General features: G+C 44.2%; 1 protein-coding gene across 4 annotated transcripts; it reads right to left on the bottom strand.

Moving 5' to 3' along the window:
- Window positions 1-10,780: 10,780 nt before the first annotated feature.
- Window positions 10,781-18,058, bottom strand: LOC104390518 (protein FAM122B-like). Of its 4 annotated transcripts, none has more exons than XM_009999663.1 (9): window positions 17,987-18,058; window positions 16,715-16,771; window positions 16,298-16,341; window positions 16,163-16,217; window positions 15,833-15,934; window positions 14,494-14,582; window positions 13,850-13,914; window positions 12,129-12,225; window positions 10,781-10,944 (listed from the first exon to the last, which is right to left on the bottom strand). In XM_009999663.1, exons 1-9 carry the CDS (start codon window positions 18,002-18,004, stop codon window positions 10,794-10,796), a joined length of 678 nt encoding a protein of 225 aa, XP_009997965.1. In that variant the 5' UTR covers window positions 18,005-18,058; the 3' UTR covers window positions 10,781-10,793. The 4 variants fall into 4 exon arrangements, with proteins under 4 accessions (XP_009997965.1, XP_009997966.1, XP_009997967.1 ...); XM_009999664.1 differs by having other exon boundaries at window positions 10,794-10,944; window positions 13,850-13,911; XM_009999665.1 differs by lacking the exon at window positions 16,715-16,771 and having other exon boundaries at window positions 10,794-10,944.
- Window positions 18,059-18,214: the final 156 nt, after the last annotated feature.

Below are 18,214 nucleotides of genomic sequence, written 5' to 3'. Positions count from 1 at the left end.
GAGAGGAAAGGAAAGCAGGAGGAGGATTACCAGCCTCAGAACCATTACTTGTTTGCTCATGGTTAGTATCTGCTCTGCTAACTGGCAACTGAATTCAACAGCTAGGATTTTTCCATCCAATCTAAGTGAGCTAGCAGTTGGGTTTTATTCAAGTAATTGTTCTAATGGTTAATAATGTATTATTATGACTAGAGGGCTTATTACTAGAATGTTGTACTAAATTCAATAACCCAAACTCACCAGACATTGTCCCTCTTGTGGGAGCTTCAGCTGTTGGAGAAGGAGCCTCAGAGTAGTGTGATCATCCCTAAAACCTTCTCCCCTAAGTTCCAACTTTGGAGAACAAGTTGTTCATCATATGTTGAATTCAGCCTTGGAGTAACTCCAGTGAAAACAAAAGGAGTAACAACAGGAATGGATTAGGCCCAATTGCTTTCACATTTCTACAACATGAATTTCCAATCCCAGTGCTAAAGGAGGGGTAAAAAAACACAACCCCAACATATGGCACAGTGACAAATACACTTCAAAACATGAAGTCTGCCTATTATGTGACCTCATGCCCTTTGGAAAGTGCCCTGAGGTGAGCTTCCCCAAGCTTACCTAGCAAAAACCTTGCTGTCCTTGACAGGAGCAAGATGCTTTCCTCCTTCTGCCACTGGATTGTACCAATCTTTGCACAAAAGGTCAAACCCACCCTGCAGTTCTGGGCTGCTGTACTTGTGACTCCTGACCCTACACACACAGCTGAAACAAACAAGTAGCTGCCAAACTGAGATATAAAGTCATGAGGATTTCATTTCACAAAAATGCACTGATCAAGATAAAAGGGTGAGTGTTCTGTGCTGACCCCGTTCTCCAGGGAGAGCTGGGCACAGAAGAGGAGAGGGCACAGATGAGGAGAAGGCACAGCCTCACCTGCAGACCCTCACCTGAGGGATCAGCACCTTAGCATCTCTGGCTGAGCAGGTTTGAAGCAGCAGAGAGCAAGAGGGATAAGGACCAAGATAGAGAGCCCCAAGCTCCTCTGCTGGCTGCTGGCCTGAGCTTTCTCACGATGTTTGCTGCTCTACTCACTCATTAGCTCTTAAGTAAGTTCCTTCTAACTTTGACCTGCTGTTTCCTGCCAGGGCTGATGAGCCACCAGTGCAGAGGTGCTTCCTCTGGGCCAGTCCCTCAGTGCTGCTCTCAGTGGCTGCCACATGAAGTTGTGGCAAGGAGAAAAAAATGTTGCTCGTGTTTTCACTGGAGTTATTCCCGGGCTATTTCAGTGTGTTACAAAGGGGGTAACAGAGTTATCCCATGACCAGAGAACTGAACTGCAAGACAGAAGTCCCAAGTTCAATTTTATAGCTCATATTCAACCAACACCAACCATGTGCCCACTTTGTGCCTCCACACGCACAAAGGAGAGTTTTATTAATAATAATGACACTCGTTTCAAGTTATTCCTAAACAAAGGAGAAATTTATGAAAGATCAGAGCAGCACCAAGCCTGAAGGGCAGGTTTGACCCCCGGGCTTTACAAAATAACTGCACAGCTTCATTCAGCTGGCGGGCTGGAGCAGGAGCCCAGCTCAGCTGCTATCTAGCTCAGCAATCACTGCACATTGTTTGCAAACTTATCAGGAGTGACTTGAATTGTGAATCAGCTGGAGCGAGGCAGCTGGCAGGCTGCTGAGGCACACAATGCCTGCTGAAGCTGCACTTCCTGCTGGAGACGTGCGAAGGAGAAGGCAAACTATGAAAGAGCAGAGGAACCGCTCCCAGCTCCAGCCCCGCCGACGTGCAGCGCGGGCACAGCGGGGCCGGGCGCTGCTCCGGGGGCCCCGGCAGAGCCCCCAGGGACAGCCCTGCTGATTGTCCTCAGCCCTCGCACAGCATCTGCCACGGAGAGACCTCAAAGCACTTGGTGAAGAAGGTCAGGCTCGTCCAGCCGCTCCTCGCTGGGCTGGGTCAGCCCGCGGTGGTTGGAGCTCCCCAGCCCCAGGTGTGGCCCGGCACGCAGGGCTCCAGCACCCAGCCCGAGGGTGCTGCTGGCTGCTTCCTGCACCTTGCTGGGCAGGCTGTGTCCCAAGCAGCTGCAGACACCAAGCCGTGTCCCAGCCAGCCTCACCAAGCCCTCAGCTGGACACAGAGCACAGCTGCGGGGTTGGGTGCTCGCTCCACGCAGGCGGGTGTTCCCCCTCCTCTGCAGGTTTGCAGAGCTGAAGGTGCTGCAAATCCTCCAAGATCCAGGTCTGAAGCAGAGGAACGACAGAAAGATGCTTCCTGCCTGTGCAGTCTAGTGGGAACACTGCAGCTTCAGGGGGAAAAACCCCTCAACAATCCCACCTTGTGCAGTGCCATTCGCTGAAACCAGCTGCCTTGTGCCACACACCTGGGCGGGCTGCGGGGCTGGGAGAGCAGGCAACGTGCAGGGTACCCCAGGGAGAGCTCCCTGGCTCTGGACAGGGCCGTTCATTCCTGCCAGGTTGTCAGGAAATTTGATGAAAATCTCCTCTAGCGTGGGATTGTGTTATCACCAAAGAGCATCTGCCCTTGCTTTGGGGTTGTTTTTTTCGTTATCAGTTGTTAAAACAAAGAAGTTCAAACCTCACTCTGGAAGGAAGAGGTTACGGGGCGAGTAAAAAGAAAGAAGACAGCAGAGATTCGTGGCACTAGGAGCTGCAGGATGGACGCAGGGCAGAGACACTCAGCCCGTCCTGCCACCGCTCCTCGCCTCCTGCTCGGTGCTCCACAAGCCGCCAGACGCCATCCTGTGGCCATCGGATCACCGGGAACTTCTTGCTCCCGATCCAAACCACCCGACGCAGCTGGGTGGGTGTTGTGCTGCTGGCTCATCAGAAACACCATCTGCAGTAGGTTCCTTGTTGCTAATGCCAAGCAAGGCTGGAAAAGTTCAGCTGCTCCCCAAAACAGACCTGATCAGAAGCACAAGCTGTGCCATGGGGTGGCAGGGCTGTCTGCAGGCAGCCAGACCACAGCTCCTCTTCCTCAGCACGAGCCTGCTGCTGGCACCAAGGATAACCATGAGACTCCACAGGAAAACCATCCTCCAGACCAAGCAGGTGGACCAGCCTCCTGCCCTGCCTTCTCCTTCCTGCTGGGTGACATTCCTCCTCCTGCTCTGCTGTGATGCTCTTTGCAGTCCCTCATCCCACCAGGTCCCCCAGACTCTCCCATTGGTCCCACAGCTCTTTGGGAATCTCTGTCCCACTTCTACACCCTCAGTTCCTCTCTCATTTCATAGAATCACAGAATCCCCCCTGCACGGGCAGGGACACCTCCCACCAGCCCAGGTTGCTCCAAGCCCCATCCAACCTGCCCTTCAACACTGCCAGGGATGGGGCAGCCACAGCTTCTCTGGGCAACCTGGACCAGGCTCTCACCACCCTCCCACCAAAGGATTTCTTCCTAATGTCTGACCTAAATCTCTCCTCCTCCAGTTTTAATCCATTGCCCCTTGTGCTCTCACTCTCTGCCCTTGTCAAAAGCCCTTCCCCAGATTTCCTGCAGCCCGTTCAGGCACTGGAAGCTGCTCTAAGGTCTCCCCGGAGCCTTCTCTTCTCCAGGATGAAAACCCCAACTCTCCCAGCCTGTCCTGACAGCAGAGCTGCTCCAGCCCTTGGGTCATCTTTGTGGCCTCCTCTGGATTCTCCCCATGAGCTCCATGTCCTTCTTATGTTGGGGGCTCCAGAACTGGACAGTACTCCAGGTAGGGTCTCACAACCCTCTCCCCCCATGAAGAGTTTTGCCCACTCATGTCCAGGGCACATCCTGATGTTGGAAAAGCTGGCCATTCCCTTCAGGAACTGTGCTGCTAAGGACAAGCAGCTGAGCATCCAGCTTTGCACCCAGCATCCAGCCCCTCCTTGGCCAACAAATGCAATTACAAGCTTCAAGGCTGATAAAAACTCAGTGTGAAGGGATCAGGAGGGAGGCTGTGAAAGTCCACACCAACACAGCTAGCCCCCCCAGACCCCTCCTTCTTGCTCATCTGGCCCACCCCAGCCGTGCTGCCTCACACTGCTGGTGCTGCTGGGTTTGAGGAACAGGAGAGGAAAAAAAATAAGAAAAAAACCCAGAAGTGACCAGCAGCAACAACAGTCTCAAAAGGCAAATGTTTCCTATTACAGTGGCAGCTCTTTGAGGCTCTTTGAAGTCACTTCTCCCACAAAAAGCTGCTTCTCTCAGCCTGTTCTGCACACAAACAAGATGTTACACGTACTGGACGTAGCACACCCTCAGCCCTTCTTTCAAGCACAATTGTCCCAACCCACTGTGCATTGTTCTCTCTATCATTTCTCATACCAACACTCACACCTCATAGGCACAGAGGCATTTTCCTTCTAGCTCCCTCTTTCACATTTATTTTTCTTCAAGATTCTTGGAGGTTCTAGTCATAAGGAGAGAAGTGTTGACACTCAACTAGGTTTGAGACTGAGCTGCTAAGTCTGTGTCAGTAGCTGAATTTCTCCATAATTTTAGGGGCTTGTAGAGCAAAGCATTTGTTTTTTTGTCAGAGGCCAAATCCAAGACAGAGATTTAGATGCTGGGCAAGTTAGCTTTAGTGACACTCTTTATCCTACTTTGGACCATGGTTTTGCCACCACCTGCTTCCTACCTGCCTATTACAGATCCTAAGTTTTTCATACTGCAAAAACTGTCGACCCTGCATTGCCCTGATAAACCATCACAGTTCTCATGACAAATTTAAATTGCAAATTATTTGAGGCAAGGAAAATCCTTTTGTTGGAGCACAATAGGGTTTTCATAATCTGCATTATAAACTCCCCCAGTACAAATAATAGCCTGGCACCTCTGCCAACTTACTTAACTTTAGGGAAAGTTCAAAAGTGGTGGGGACTGCAGCAGAATGCAGGAGGTTTCTTTAGGTGATGCAAGGGTTAAACCAGCCAACTTCTGCTAAAAACAAACGCATGTCATCGTCTCCAAGATTCATTTGACTCATGCTTTTAAATAGGAGTTACTTCTGCATAAACTATATCCAAATGCCTGGGCAGAATTGAAACACAATGGATGATTCTTCCAGAAGACACACATTGCATTATCTGAAAAATAATCAAAAAATCCCAAACTCTTGTTCTACCCGAAAAGGAGAGACTGTGGGAGTCCAACCAGTCCACCGGGAGCTTTACCACAGCTATTTAGAAAGGCCATCAAACTGCAGTCAATAACAGCAGATAATAATGGTGTTTGTATAGAAGATAAAAATCTCATGGCCTTCAGAAATAAGCCAAGGGAGGCTGTAGGTGTTAGAATTACTGTACAGTGTTAGATGATGCTTTTTAGACAGCAAGAAACTGCTAGACAGCCTGGTGTCACTGACAGCCCTGCTGAATCACAGGGGATCTCACTGCAAACTGCTGTTTAGAGACAGGTCCTGCCCCCTCTTTGTTAGGGATGAACAGAACTTATGGGCCTCCAGCAACGTGTTCATAGAATCATAGAGTGGTTTGGGTTGGAAGGGCCCCTAAAGATCATCTCATTCCAACCCCCCTGCATGGGCAGGGACACCTCCCACCAGCCCAGGTTGCTCCAAGCCCCATCCAACCTGCCCTTCAACACTTCCAGGGATGGGGCAGCCACAGCTTCCCTGGGCAACCTGGGCCAGGCTCTCACCACCCTCACACTGAAGAGTTTCTTCTTAATGTCTAACCTAAATCTCTTCCAGTTTTGATCCATTGCCCCTTGTCCTCTCACTACAAGCCCTTGTAAAAAGCCCCTCCCCAGCTTTTCTGCAGCCCCTTCAGGCACTGGAAGGTGCTATAAGGTCTCCTTGGAGCCTTCTCTTCTCCAGACTTACTTTACGCTAAGTGTTTGGGGGTGAAAGCATATTGGGTTTTGTTGCTGTGTTACTAAGGACCTGTTCAAAAGACCATTGCCTCCATTAAAAAAAAAAAAAAAAGAGCCTGGTATCAAACCAGCTGAATTGGTTTGCTAAAAATAGGCTTTGCTTTGTTCTGTGTTTTCAGGTCTAATTCTTTTAAACGCCCCCCCCCCAGCCTTTTGTGATCACCAAAGCTAACATGCATTCTTTGTTAATAGCAAGAAACCTCCCTGTTCTGCATTTCCAAACTGTATAATGCAGGATGAACAAAACAAATTGCTTCAGGTTTAAAAAGAAAATGCTGGCCCTGGCATGCCAGTCAGAGGCAAGACTCAAACCCAAGGCCCAACAGGCTCCATATCAAAAGGCTTTAAGATCTAAAAGCAAGTAATAAAAAGCAGCTTTAGTGCAAAACAACTTAGTTTGAAACAAGAGACCTCCATGAAGTGCCCAGTACACCAATAAAAAGGATAGCCTTGAGGTACAGTGGGAGTTAGAAGTTGTGTGCACTCATATCCATGGGGATGGCAGCACCTACTACCCCCCTACGTGGAGACTCTTCATGGGCAGCAAGAAGCAGACCTTGGCCTTCATGCTCAAACAAGATCTGCAGCCTGTTTACTCCCTCAGAAAACAGACCTGCTCTAAACCAACATCTACCTTTGATTTTAGGCTGATGACAAAGGTCCTAGCTGTGAGTTAGACAGCCAGCCCAAACTGCAACTCTCTGCCCTCTCCAAAGAGCTAAACCTGAGACTACTGCTGCCTAGTTCTGCCTGGCAAGCACAGCATGCTCCCTGGGGGCAGCTCAGGCAAACCAGTCCTGGATTTCCCCAACAAGGAGCCTGTTCATCTAAGTTTGAACAGTGCAGACCCTCAACAAAGCCTCAAAAGTTGAAAAACACATTTTTCATTTGGCACTGAGTTGGATAAGCTAGGTCTACATCCAGGACTAAAACTCTAATTGAGGGCTCATTACTACCTCCTTCTCACCTGGTACCTGCTGTGACCCATCTGGTGTCCATCACTGAATTTACTGAGGATTGTTTAGCAGATTTCAAGAGAGACTGAAACAGTGAATGGCAGGCAAAGTCCCTTTCCACTTATTATGGAGAGCTGCCATTTATATAAGAGCCTTGGAATACAAGAGGCAGTTTGTATAGCTCCAAAAATACTCCTTGGCCTTCACTCCAAACAAGCAAATGAAACAGTTCTATGACTTCATGTAACATCTGAACTCATATTAATGCAAAGCTTTTTTTATTATTAAGTTACTGGGGAGATTATAGGCAGATGAAACTCCTCCAGGAAAAACAAGTTCTCATGTGTGTGGCCACACAATATATTAGCAGGGTCCTTGGGTAAGAATGTGAATATTTGCAAAAAAAAAATAAATCATTTCCCAAGACTGGCTATTTGGTTTGTGCACCAGAAGGTGGGAGTTCCAAACCTGCTCAAGACAACCTCCACATCCAGCCCCAATGTGCTTCTGTTGACACAAGAGTGCCAAGCCCAAGCCTTACATTTGTTTGTAGCATTTTGAGTTGTTCGAGTACTTTTTACCAGGACTTAACAATAATCATCCCAGTTTGCTGTTTTCACACAGCGTAGCTCTCCTCGTGCACTTTGAGAATGGGCTTTCCCATCCAGTCTTCAGGGCTCAGATTTATGTCCTCACCCACTGACAGTTTAATTACTTTCATTGTAGGAGAAAGGATTTAATCACACACAGAAAAGCAGCCCCTTCAATACAGGGCTTTGGGCCCACGATCCCCAATTTGAAATTCAATGAAGGAGGATGAAACACGCACACTGTGACCCATTTCCTGATGCAGAACACTCTGTATTATCAAAACATACAGAGTTCCACAGCTGACACACACATTTTTCTAAACCATTGGCAAAATCCTTCCAGCATGCTAAGCCCACTAAAAGGAGGATTCAGTGTGCTAGGGATGGGATGGAAAGGCAGTACTAGTCAAGGAGCCAAAGACCAACATCATACACTCGTTCATGTATTAAAAATAATCCATCTAAAATGCTACTTGAATCACACTGGTAATTTTAACTTTCTCCTCAACAGTTACAACATGAAAGGTTAATTCATCCCTGGTGATTCTCAGCACTAGATACACATGAATGGTTCCTTATTGAAACAAAAAAAAAGAAGGGGAAGGAGAGGAATTCTCAGCCACTCCTTGTGGCAATTCAGCACAAATGCAGTCATAAAAAGCAGTTGTTAAGTGTCAATAGTTATATATTAAAGCTGACTACCAGCACCAGCTGGCCTCCTTCCCCAAACTTGTATTTAATTCATTACAGACAAGACAATTAACACATCCAGAAGTGCAGTGACTAGTCAGGTTATGCTGTAAGGCCCTTGCACTGCCATCAAGATTAAATCTCTCAGCAGCAGCAGCTCAGGTGCAGTTAAATATCAGCTGTGAGAGTATCAGAAAACTTAGTATTAAAGCCAAGAAGTGGTCTCACAGCTACTTGGGTGAAACAGAACATGGTGCTAGAGGGGACCCACTGGATTAACAATGACATTCAGTCTCAGACACAGCCTGTGTGTATCATGTATATATTTTATAAAATAGTCTTCTGAAGAGTGGAGAACAGCCACAACACTAAAACACCTGCTGTAACAGAGGGGAGTATTTGTGCGTTTGCTTTATGAAGCTTACATTCTAATGTTTACAAAGGCCAGCACTTGATATATAAAGACTCTCCACTAACAAACAAATCTGGAATACATCAATTGTACAGGTAAGTCAGCCAGAAATAAGCAACAGCTTTGCTCTTCTCAGTTTTAAGAAAGCATGCAACAGGTTTCCCCCCCTCCTGCCACCCCTTGCTCAGATTTCTAAATCATAGTACTAATCAAAGCAGGGTATAATGACACTGGGGCAACAGGGAACAGGTTGAATTTGATGACAGACTTTTTATCAGTATTTTGCAAAAGTTTTAGCATCAAGAGAGCAGAGAAGATACAAGCATGAGTTAAAAAAAAAAAGAGTGATTTAAGACATCAAAAATTCAAGAAATAGCACTGTGCATATACAAATCAAATTAACATTCAGTACTGCAGAGCTCATTGAAAAATGGCACCAAGGGACAGGATTTTACAATATGCACATTTATTTGAGGTGGGGAACTAAAGCTCCACAGGTGAAAATTATATTACAAATTGTAGTGCCACCATTGGCCCAGTATGGTACTTCTTACAAATTAATGGGAACACTTTTAAAAAATAATCTGGTATGTACATGTCTTCTGGAAACTCAACAGCTTCTTCAGAACAGGAAAAAAAACAACCCTATGGTTCTCCCCCTCCCCTTTTTAGCCAAACAGTATTGCCAGAGATTGTGCTCACTTTTCAAGCACATCATCTTACTTTCAATTCAGTGCTATTTTCTTTCAAAAAGAAGTTGTACTTTTAGAGAAACAAGAAGCATTTATGTTACAAACATTCAAAAATGGAAGCTTATGATTCTGGCAGACAACGTTGCGTATTAAATACAAACCAGCCAGCAATTACTGAACATAAAAAACTTAATCATAAAAAAATACTATAATTCATCACCACAGACTTTTTACATAGTTATAAATAATAAATAGCATAACACAGTAGATTACAAACAGATTTATTTTGCCCCATTAAAGTCTTTAAAAAGTAAAATACCTATTGTCTTACCTCAGACTGACCAAGGTACTTTTATCAGGCCTACGCAGAGCTCACATCTGACTCCTCAGCCCATCTGCAGAGCTCACATTCAATCCAAACTTTGAAGCCTTTCCTTAGAAACTGACTGTTCATTGAGCTGCTTGCCCTGCTCACAGCCATCACAAAGCCAGGAATGCTGCAGAGAGCAGCTCCAAAGGTTTTGGCTGCCATCTCCCAGCAGAGCTGGGCCTGCCCAACAGCACCTTGGCAAGGGAAGGAACAGGAAGGGAAGCAGCACCCAGGACAGACTCTTGGCAAGCACTCCCATCAACAAGCTGTACAAAAAGGACTTTGCCCACCCACCCCTCTGGTTTATATCCCATCCTTTTCTAACAATGTCCCCTAAGGCACAAGAATACCTATGACCTCAATGCCACAGGAGACATGATGGTGCCACACGTGGTTGTCCTACACAGTAGTTTAAATGACTCAGTGATCTGCACTGCACGTCTGAGATCGAGGCGTGGATCCATTTTCCTTGGCCAGACCTTGCTAAGCATTGACCTTATCTCCTACAACCCGTAGGATAAACGATCTGGGGACAGAATTATGCAGCTTTAATCATCTTCAAGCTGTTCTTTCTTTGCTGATGATAAATGTGCCAGTCATTAGTTATTCTGTTGTGGGGTTTTGGGTTTGTTTTTTTAATGTAGTAAGAGTGAGATTTCCAGACCAGCTGTGGTCTTCGGTAATAGAAAGGACTAGCAGCACTAAGAAAAGAGGGTTTTTTCTCACTTCTATAAGAGAATTTGAGTCTAGTGACTGAAAAATAAAAAAAAAAGAAGCAAGGATATTTTTACACAATGGCAGAAGTGCCAGAAAATAAATTAGTATTTTCAAATCCTTCCAAACCAAATTATTTCCCCCTAGACAGAGTGACCACGATAACGACAGAAGTATTTTCCAAAAAACTGCATCACTAATAGGTAGTTCCCTATTCTTGGAATCAAAAAGTGTATGCAAGTTCCTGAAAGCAAAAAGTTAGTATAATCTGAGCAGACATCTTGTTTAAAAAACAAATTTGCAAAACCAGACATTAATATGGTCTACAGTGTCCATTAAATGGATAAATCAAAATCATGGAAAGTCACCAAGGATGACAGTTTTCCTTTCAGTAATCCTCACGTTAATGGTTCAAGGATCAGAGTTTGTTTCCCTGTACAAGTGTAGAGGGAGGGAACAGCACAGCCAGACACTGACTCAGAACTTAAGTCACTTGGGTGAGAGATCATCCATCAAAATGAATGAGGAGCAGGAGTTGGAGCAGGTCACTGGAGACTCTGTGGTTATGCTGCCTTTAGTCAAGGAATCAGAGGAAGAGCCAACACTGCTGCTGCTCCCATCCAGGATATCTGAAGACAGGCTGGGGAAAAAGAAAAAGATTAGTAAGGTGGGCCTGATGTCTTTGTGTAGAAAGCTCATGTCCTTCCCCCTCTGTAGAAAGGATGTTGGAGACCTATACTACCACTCAGCCTTCACTGCAAGACTGGCAGCCCTGAAAACTCCTTGTTTTCTCTAGCATGTTGTGTAGTGATTCGTGCTCCTCAACACTGCTGCTGCTCCCATCCAGGATATCTGAAGACAGGCTGGGGAAAAAGAAAAAGATTAGTAAGGTGGGCCTGATGTCTTTGTGTAGAAAGCTCATGTCCTTCCCCCTCTGTAGAAAGGATGTTGGAGACCTATACTACCACTCAGCCTTCACTGCAAGACTGGCAGCCCTGAAAACTCCTTGTTTTCTCTAGCATGTTGTGTAGTGATTCGTGCTCCTCCGGGAATGAGGAGCAGAATTATTTTTTTTTTTAACATGCAGAACAAATCATGACTCTGATTTTAATGAGTTACAGAAAGGAGGTGAAAAGTAATGAGGATAAAACTGTAAAAGATTATAGGAAAAGAATAATAAGAACCTAATCAGCAATGAAGCAAAGATGTCACTGATTACTTCAGTGTTGCACAACTCAAAGCAAGATTTTGGAGGGCACAGAAACTGATGCTTATGCAATTTAGCTGGAAGCAACACACACAAATATTTCTAGGCAGTTTCAAGTCTGTAGGCAAACAAATTACAGTAACACACAGTTGATACTTTAGAATACTTGGTATCTGACTCTTGACCCACGAAAGAACCCTGCTTTTTATGATCATAAGGAGACACAGGAGGGTAACACTAACACATAAATGTATCAACACGAACTGCAGTAACTATTACACACACATTTTCCAGTCCTCAGAAGCACCACAGATACTATTTGACCACTGCCCACAACAGACTGAAATGAAGAAACATCTTTGAGGCAAAGCAACTTTGCTGATGAACCAACGAGGATTTGTAACAATTATATTCAGTATTGAAGTTTTGATACACAAAATGTAGGCTAGGGTCTGCTCAGGAGGAACTGATCAAAGAAGCAGGAACATTGTCACATGCAGGCTACACATAAAGTAGGGGTTTTTTGTCTGGAAGGAAAAATAAAAACCAAACCAAGAAAGCTTGTGATAAATGCACAGTCCTTGTTCTGGCATTTCAGGGCACATGAAATATTTTACCATGAACTGAGATCTGTCAGATGTGTAACATCTGGAGAAAGCATGTTGGTTGTTCCTTGAAAAAGTCTCTTTGGCTGACTTTCAGTTTCCATTTCACCTGAGGAAAACAGTGCAAATAATCAAACTTATTGAGCCTCTGGCACGACTATTTAACATTTCTCTATTGTAAAACAAAGGTTTGCCCCATGATGCATCAAGGTTGCACCTGTCACATGGTGAATCCTCTACAGCAAACAAAACACAGGGGTAAGGCATTAATTTGGTACTAGTTGTTTAACCATCCAGTCCATCCTTAACTGAACTAATGCTTCAGCAGTACCTGAGGGGCTGCAACGATCTCAAAGACACAAAACCAGGCATTTGCTACCTAAGACTACAAGTCAAGTCATCATCAAGTCATCTACAAGTCATCAAGTCACCATCAAGTCATCTACAGCAAACTAATTACTGTGACTTGATTTTAACTAAGCAGCTGACATGATACAACTGACACAAGCCAAAATATGGACATCAAATCTTGGTGATCATGAAAAGAGGAATGCCAGCTTGGTGCAGAGTTTCACCCTCCTGTGTGCAACAAATTCTGAGGCATGTGAACACTTTTACAGAAAAGTTGAATAGAAAAAATTGGCGTGTGTGCACTTCTAATTAGTCATCAATCCGACTGTCTTTGTACCTGTAATCATCATCTACTGACAAAAAAAGATTAAACATGATGGGGAGAACTCATACAATCTGTTCTGTATAATCTACCCAGCTTCTGTACAACAGGCACACTGAAAATATCATGACTTTGCCAATAACAAGCTTAAAGAAAAAGAAAAAACCTCTCACTACGGTGTATTTGAATTTTTAGTTTGGCAACAGAATTGTATGAAAAGGAAATACATTTTCTGACTTTTTAAACTTTTGTTCAACTTTTAATGCCTCTAAAATTCATAGAAAACAACAACCAAGGTAGGATTGATATCTATGAGAAAACTTGTCTCTCTCTTCTCCACTGTCAATATAAATTAGACAACAGTTTTATCTGATGTGAAAGCAATCCTAAAAACACCAGTAAGCAGTAGCTTTCCCCAAAGGCTAAACATAATTCTTATCAAATAAAAGGACACGTTTTTGGTGCAGTTAAGGATGCCTAAGTTTAAAAATCAAATGCAAAGATAAGAATAGCTAGAGGGACACTTGTAAATACTTCAGTCTTCCAGTTCTGCTATGGAGACTTGTTCTGGGATGTAACTTGAATATCCTCACTATGGAATACTTCCAGGAAAGAATGCAGCTTTCCCCCTTCAGGAAGAAGGAGCACTGATCTATTCCATTTCTCTAAACACTCACCTTCTGAACTTTCAGAATATAACCAAACATTCAGTACTAAGTTTAGAAGATACTGCATGATAAGCAACATTCCTGAGATGATCTGCAGGGTGTGCACTGTACAGTGGTACTCATAGGAATGTCAGGGCTTACAAATATTCATAACACTTAATTTGATGTGGAATAAGTTTGCCTCTTTCAAGTAGCAACTGCTTTAAAAATTTTTAAGTCTTGTGGTTTAGACTATCTACTTTACATTGTATTTTTAAGTTACCACTGGCAAATTCCAGTTCACTGCAGATACAAGTGCATTATATTTACAGAACAACAGCAAAAATATGGGAATGTATCCAGCTGCAAAACTACATCCATATTATAACATCTGGGAATGTAAATACACATACCTTTTCTTTTAATGGGGCCAAGAACACTGGGCCTAATACAGTTGATTGGACTTTGACTCCTCCTGCTAGAGAGAGAGGACACTGACACTCAGTCAGGCCTGTGAAGGACCCAAGCCTGAACACCACCACACCCAGCACCCAATCAACACAACCATAACATAGGAAATGTTCTTTAAAACTATTTATTTACAACCTGGAATGCTTAGGGAACCTGAATAAATAGGTAAAAGTGCTGCCTATTAGAGCAGACTATTTGCCACACCAAGTTGTAGTGAATTTTCTAGGGTCTTCTCCTTCCCTTCGTGCATCACATTCTCACTTCAATCCATGTACAAATTGTGTGCAATATTTACATGGAATTAATTGATAGGCTAGTTAACCAATTTCACTTGAAGCACCCAGGAATTTCCTCACAAATTACCAAGTCTAGTTTGCAGCTGACCAAGGTTCCTACAAGAACTTGTACATAAAGCTACCACTGGTAGAAGCTGAACTTCCACATTTTGGTGTGGCAATCCTTTAGCTATTCCAAAACTAGTGTCTCTTTTAATGCCTTGACATCAGCTTTAACTAATCTTTTTGCTAGCTTTGGAATTCATGCCAATGTAGGGCATGTATAGCTGCTACTTGCAGATATTACTCACTTGGAGAATCTCCTGGTTGGGCTGGGAATAGGACTTGGAGGTAATCCATTGCTGCTCACAAACATTTGCAATGATGGTGAGAAACATTGCTGCAGACAAAGTCACATTAAGATGCTTCAGAATTTCCTTTTAAATACTCAGGTGTTTCCCCCCATTCTCCAAACAAAACATGCCCATTTAAAGAAAACCTAGTAACAGAATAAGGCAGAGATGACCAAACACAATCTTAAAAGCATTAAAACTTAACTTGCAAAAACATACTGGCTAATGCAATCCTGCTCAGATTAACCTAAAATTCTAACCCACAAGAAATCTGAAACTAGAACAGTTTTCTAAGTAAGAGGGTTGTTTCTGTTCTTTCTGTTACATTTAGAAGTAGCATTAGAGCACTCAGGACTTACTTCTTCCAAGAGGTTTGTCAAAACAAGCAAGTTGAGCTTACTCAAAATTCACCTGACCTGAAAATTTAACACAATGTTCCAAAGTAGAACAGAGTATTCAGCTCTGTAGTTCTGCAGCTGAGTTTAGCCCATGAATGCCCACAGCTAAGCACAAAAATGTTTCTGTCAAATTGACAGCCACTGCTTTGCAGTCATGATTCCAAAGGTACAGGACGCCAGCTGCCAGCATCAGTGTGACACCAGAGACACATTTACCCAGCATTAGCAAGTGGCTTCTCCGTGCTAGAGGCTTGCAAAAAAATAGCAGCAATAAAAGCAGAACCTCAAAAGAGGGTGAAAAAGAGGTCAGGGAGCCCATCTTTCACCACAGTTCAACACAGTTGCCAGTTTCTCTCTGCTACATTTCAGTTTTCCAGTTCTCACTGGACAAAGTAGTTTACCCAAGTTCCAGCTCAGTCAGTTTATGCCTTCCTTTCCCTGACAGACATCTTCAACCTCCTCACCACAGAGATCTGCAACTCCTGATCCTTGCTTGCACTCCTACTCTACAGGACACATCCTGATTGTGGCACTCCTTCCCCAGCACACCCCCTCTGACTTGGCTGAAGATCATGTCCAAACCTGCTTACTTTAACAACCTCTTCCAGCTTCCCTAGAGCAGAACTCTACCCTGTCCAAACACTGCACAAATAGCAGCAACTGAGAACATTCAGTGTGACAGAACTGGCACACAGCTCAAACTCCATAGGCTCTAAGATGATAAGAATCATCTGATTCTTTGAAACCAATAAGATGTGGGTTTGGGCTGGAGGGGGTTTTGTTGTTGCTTGGTTGTGTTTTTTAATTATCAAACAATCTGTGAAGCTACACAACTTCACAGTCCATCTTGGTCTAAAATTCTACTATGTTCACCCAGTTTGGTATTTCAGTTATCCTACCTTTCCTATCCCTCTTGTAGGGGAAGGTGCAGGTGAAACTGGAATGAAGTCTATTCTCTTTGGGGAGGAAGATTTCTCAGACTTGTCCAAGTCATTGTCACTCTGTAAATACAAGGTTTCACACTCAACACACTGGTGCATAACATTACCTTGGAACCCAAGGCACAGCCTCCTAATGGAAAGTCACTGGGCCAAATGCATGAGACAGCTAAGGTAGATGAACTTAATTTCTTCTTAAATTACTTTCACAGTTAAATTCTCTCTTCCCCTTAAATTCGTCAGTCGAGTGTAAAAGGAGAATTAAAAAGGAAACATCTATAAAGAGATTACCAGGCTCAAGCTTTCCTCCCATGACTGGCTTATCTGCATTGCTGTTTGCACTTCCCTAGAACACAAAAAATCCCATCAGTAGCTACAAAGAGGATAAGTCTGGCTATTTTATCATCTTGTTTCAATAACACTCACCTTTCATGCGCTGTTTCTCTGTTCATTAAATCCACTCCTTCCTCCTGCAGGAGATAAATGCCATAAGTTTTCCCACAACATCTAATTCATCACAGGTACTTGGAATAATGCTTGTGATTCAGTAAATCCCTGTTAGAACTGGAATATGAACAGCAGGAGCACTTCCAGAAGGAAGAGACTGCCAGCAGCCCAGCTCACTTCATTCTCTTGAATGAAACAACACTTAAAAAATGCAAAGTAGTTAAAACATGACAACCACAAGCCTTGCAAGGACAGCTCCTTGTTGAAATTAAGTCTTAAAAAAAGACTGTTTCCTCTTGGGAAACTCAATAGGAAAACTCCCACCATGCAAATGGTTCAATATTACAGAATACTTTTCATTCTGTTACTAAATATGGAGGTAAGAACTTCACTTACCCTTCTGATCTGATGAAGTCGGCTGCTAGGAATACGAATAGGAGACGATGACAACAACTGGGAAAACACAAAAGTGCCAGCCACAATGATTAAATCCCACACCAGCAGCCTGCATGCATCCCATCACCTGCCTTCTCAGTGAATTAAAAATGAGCTGTACAACTACCTGTGGGTGACTCAAAACGATGTTGCAAAAAGAAAACATTGACCTTCAGGAGAAAAGACTGGTTTTACCACCCACAAATTCCTTCTGTCACTCAGCAAGTGGTGCAGAGCTCAGGCTTGCAAGCAGGCCCAGCTCAGCACCTCGGATGCAGGAACAGCTCTGGATGCTGTTCAGACAAGTGGGGTATTAAAAAGGAAGCCAGGAACACTCCACAGTTCCCTGCTGCCTCCAGTAAGGTGACAAACTCCTGCACTGACTTACCCAACCAGTTGGCTGCTGTAAAAGGAGAAATCTCAACCTTTCAGCTCAGTCTTGAACAACAATCCTTACAACTGTATTTTTTGCAATTTTTCAATTGCATACAGTTTTATTCTTCTGGAGCTTTGGCTCCTACCACATGCAGACATGCCAACTCAGGATGCACATGTGCCTGCTGCAACACCTCCTGATTTGAGTTCCACAACTTTGGATTCTTATCTTGAAAAAAAGTTGCACAAGAGAATATTTCGGGCTAAAATTCCATCTCACTTTTTCTGAACAGAAAACATCAAGAAAACCTATTTCAGGACTACAAGTTCAATGGATTTTGAGAAAAGCAACACTTCCCTACCCTCAGATGAAAAAGAAACGTTTCTAGGGGGAAAAGAACATATAGATCTGAGTTGGCAAAAGAAAGGGTGAAAAAAGGAAACGCAACATCTTTGAAAAGTTAAATAATTTTCTAACATCTGTAGTTCAGCCTCTGCAAAAAAAAAGAGCAGGCCAAGGAAGACTTGTGACTCTCATTTCTAAAGAAAAGTGGGTCCCTTTCGAGGCTTTCAATAGTGAGAAGTGTTGTCTTCCAAGCCATGGTCAGGTTAAGACTGTAATTAATAGTGAGAATCACATGTAGCTTCAGCTTTTGTTCTCTTCTTGGGGACATGGCTTAACAGACCAGCACTCTTTTATTGCTGGCAGCAGTTGCAGGTGAAAAATAAAATATGCATATTCTGCTGCCTGGAAGCTTGCTTGGATGCTGAGTGCAAACACAAATCAAGCTAAACTTCCATTTCTCCTGCCAATTATTCCTTGCTCGGTGTAAACAAACCACGCTGCGGGCCCCTTACCAGGCTGTGCCGGCTCATCACCGTGGTGCTGTTCCTGCGGGTCCGCAGCACGTAAGGCTGGAAAACCTGCGAGTTGTCACTGCAGGGGGGGGGGAGGGAAAAAGGGAAAGCGTGGTGAGCGAGTTTCGAAGTTGTGCTTTACGGAAAAAAGACTGTGACGACAGCTGGAGCCGTCAGCGCCCTGGGAACATCCACCGGGCGGGAGCCCCGCGGGCCCCGCACACGCGG

This window comes from Chaetura pelagica, unplaced genomic scaffold (genome assembly GCF_000747805.2).
Source record: "Chaetura pelagica isolate M959 unplaced genomic scaffold, ChaPel_1.0 scaffold456, whole genome shotgun sequence".
Taxonomy (NCBI): domain Eukaryota; kingdom Metazoa; phylum Chordata; class Aves; order Apodiformes; family Apodidae; genus Chaetura; species Chaetura pelagica.
Note: the sequence above shows the minus strand (reverse complement) of the source record. Positions and strands in the feature narration are given on the sequence as shown.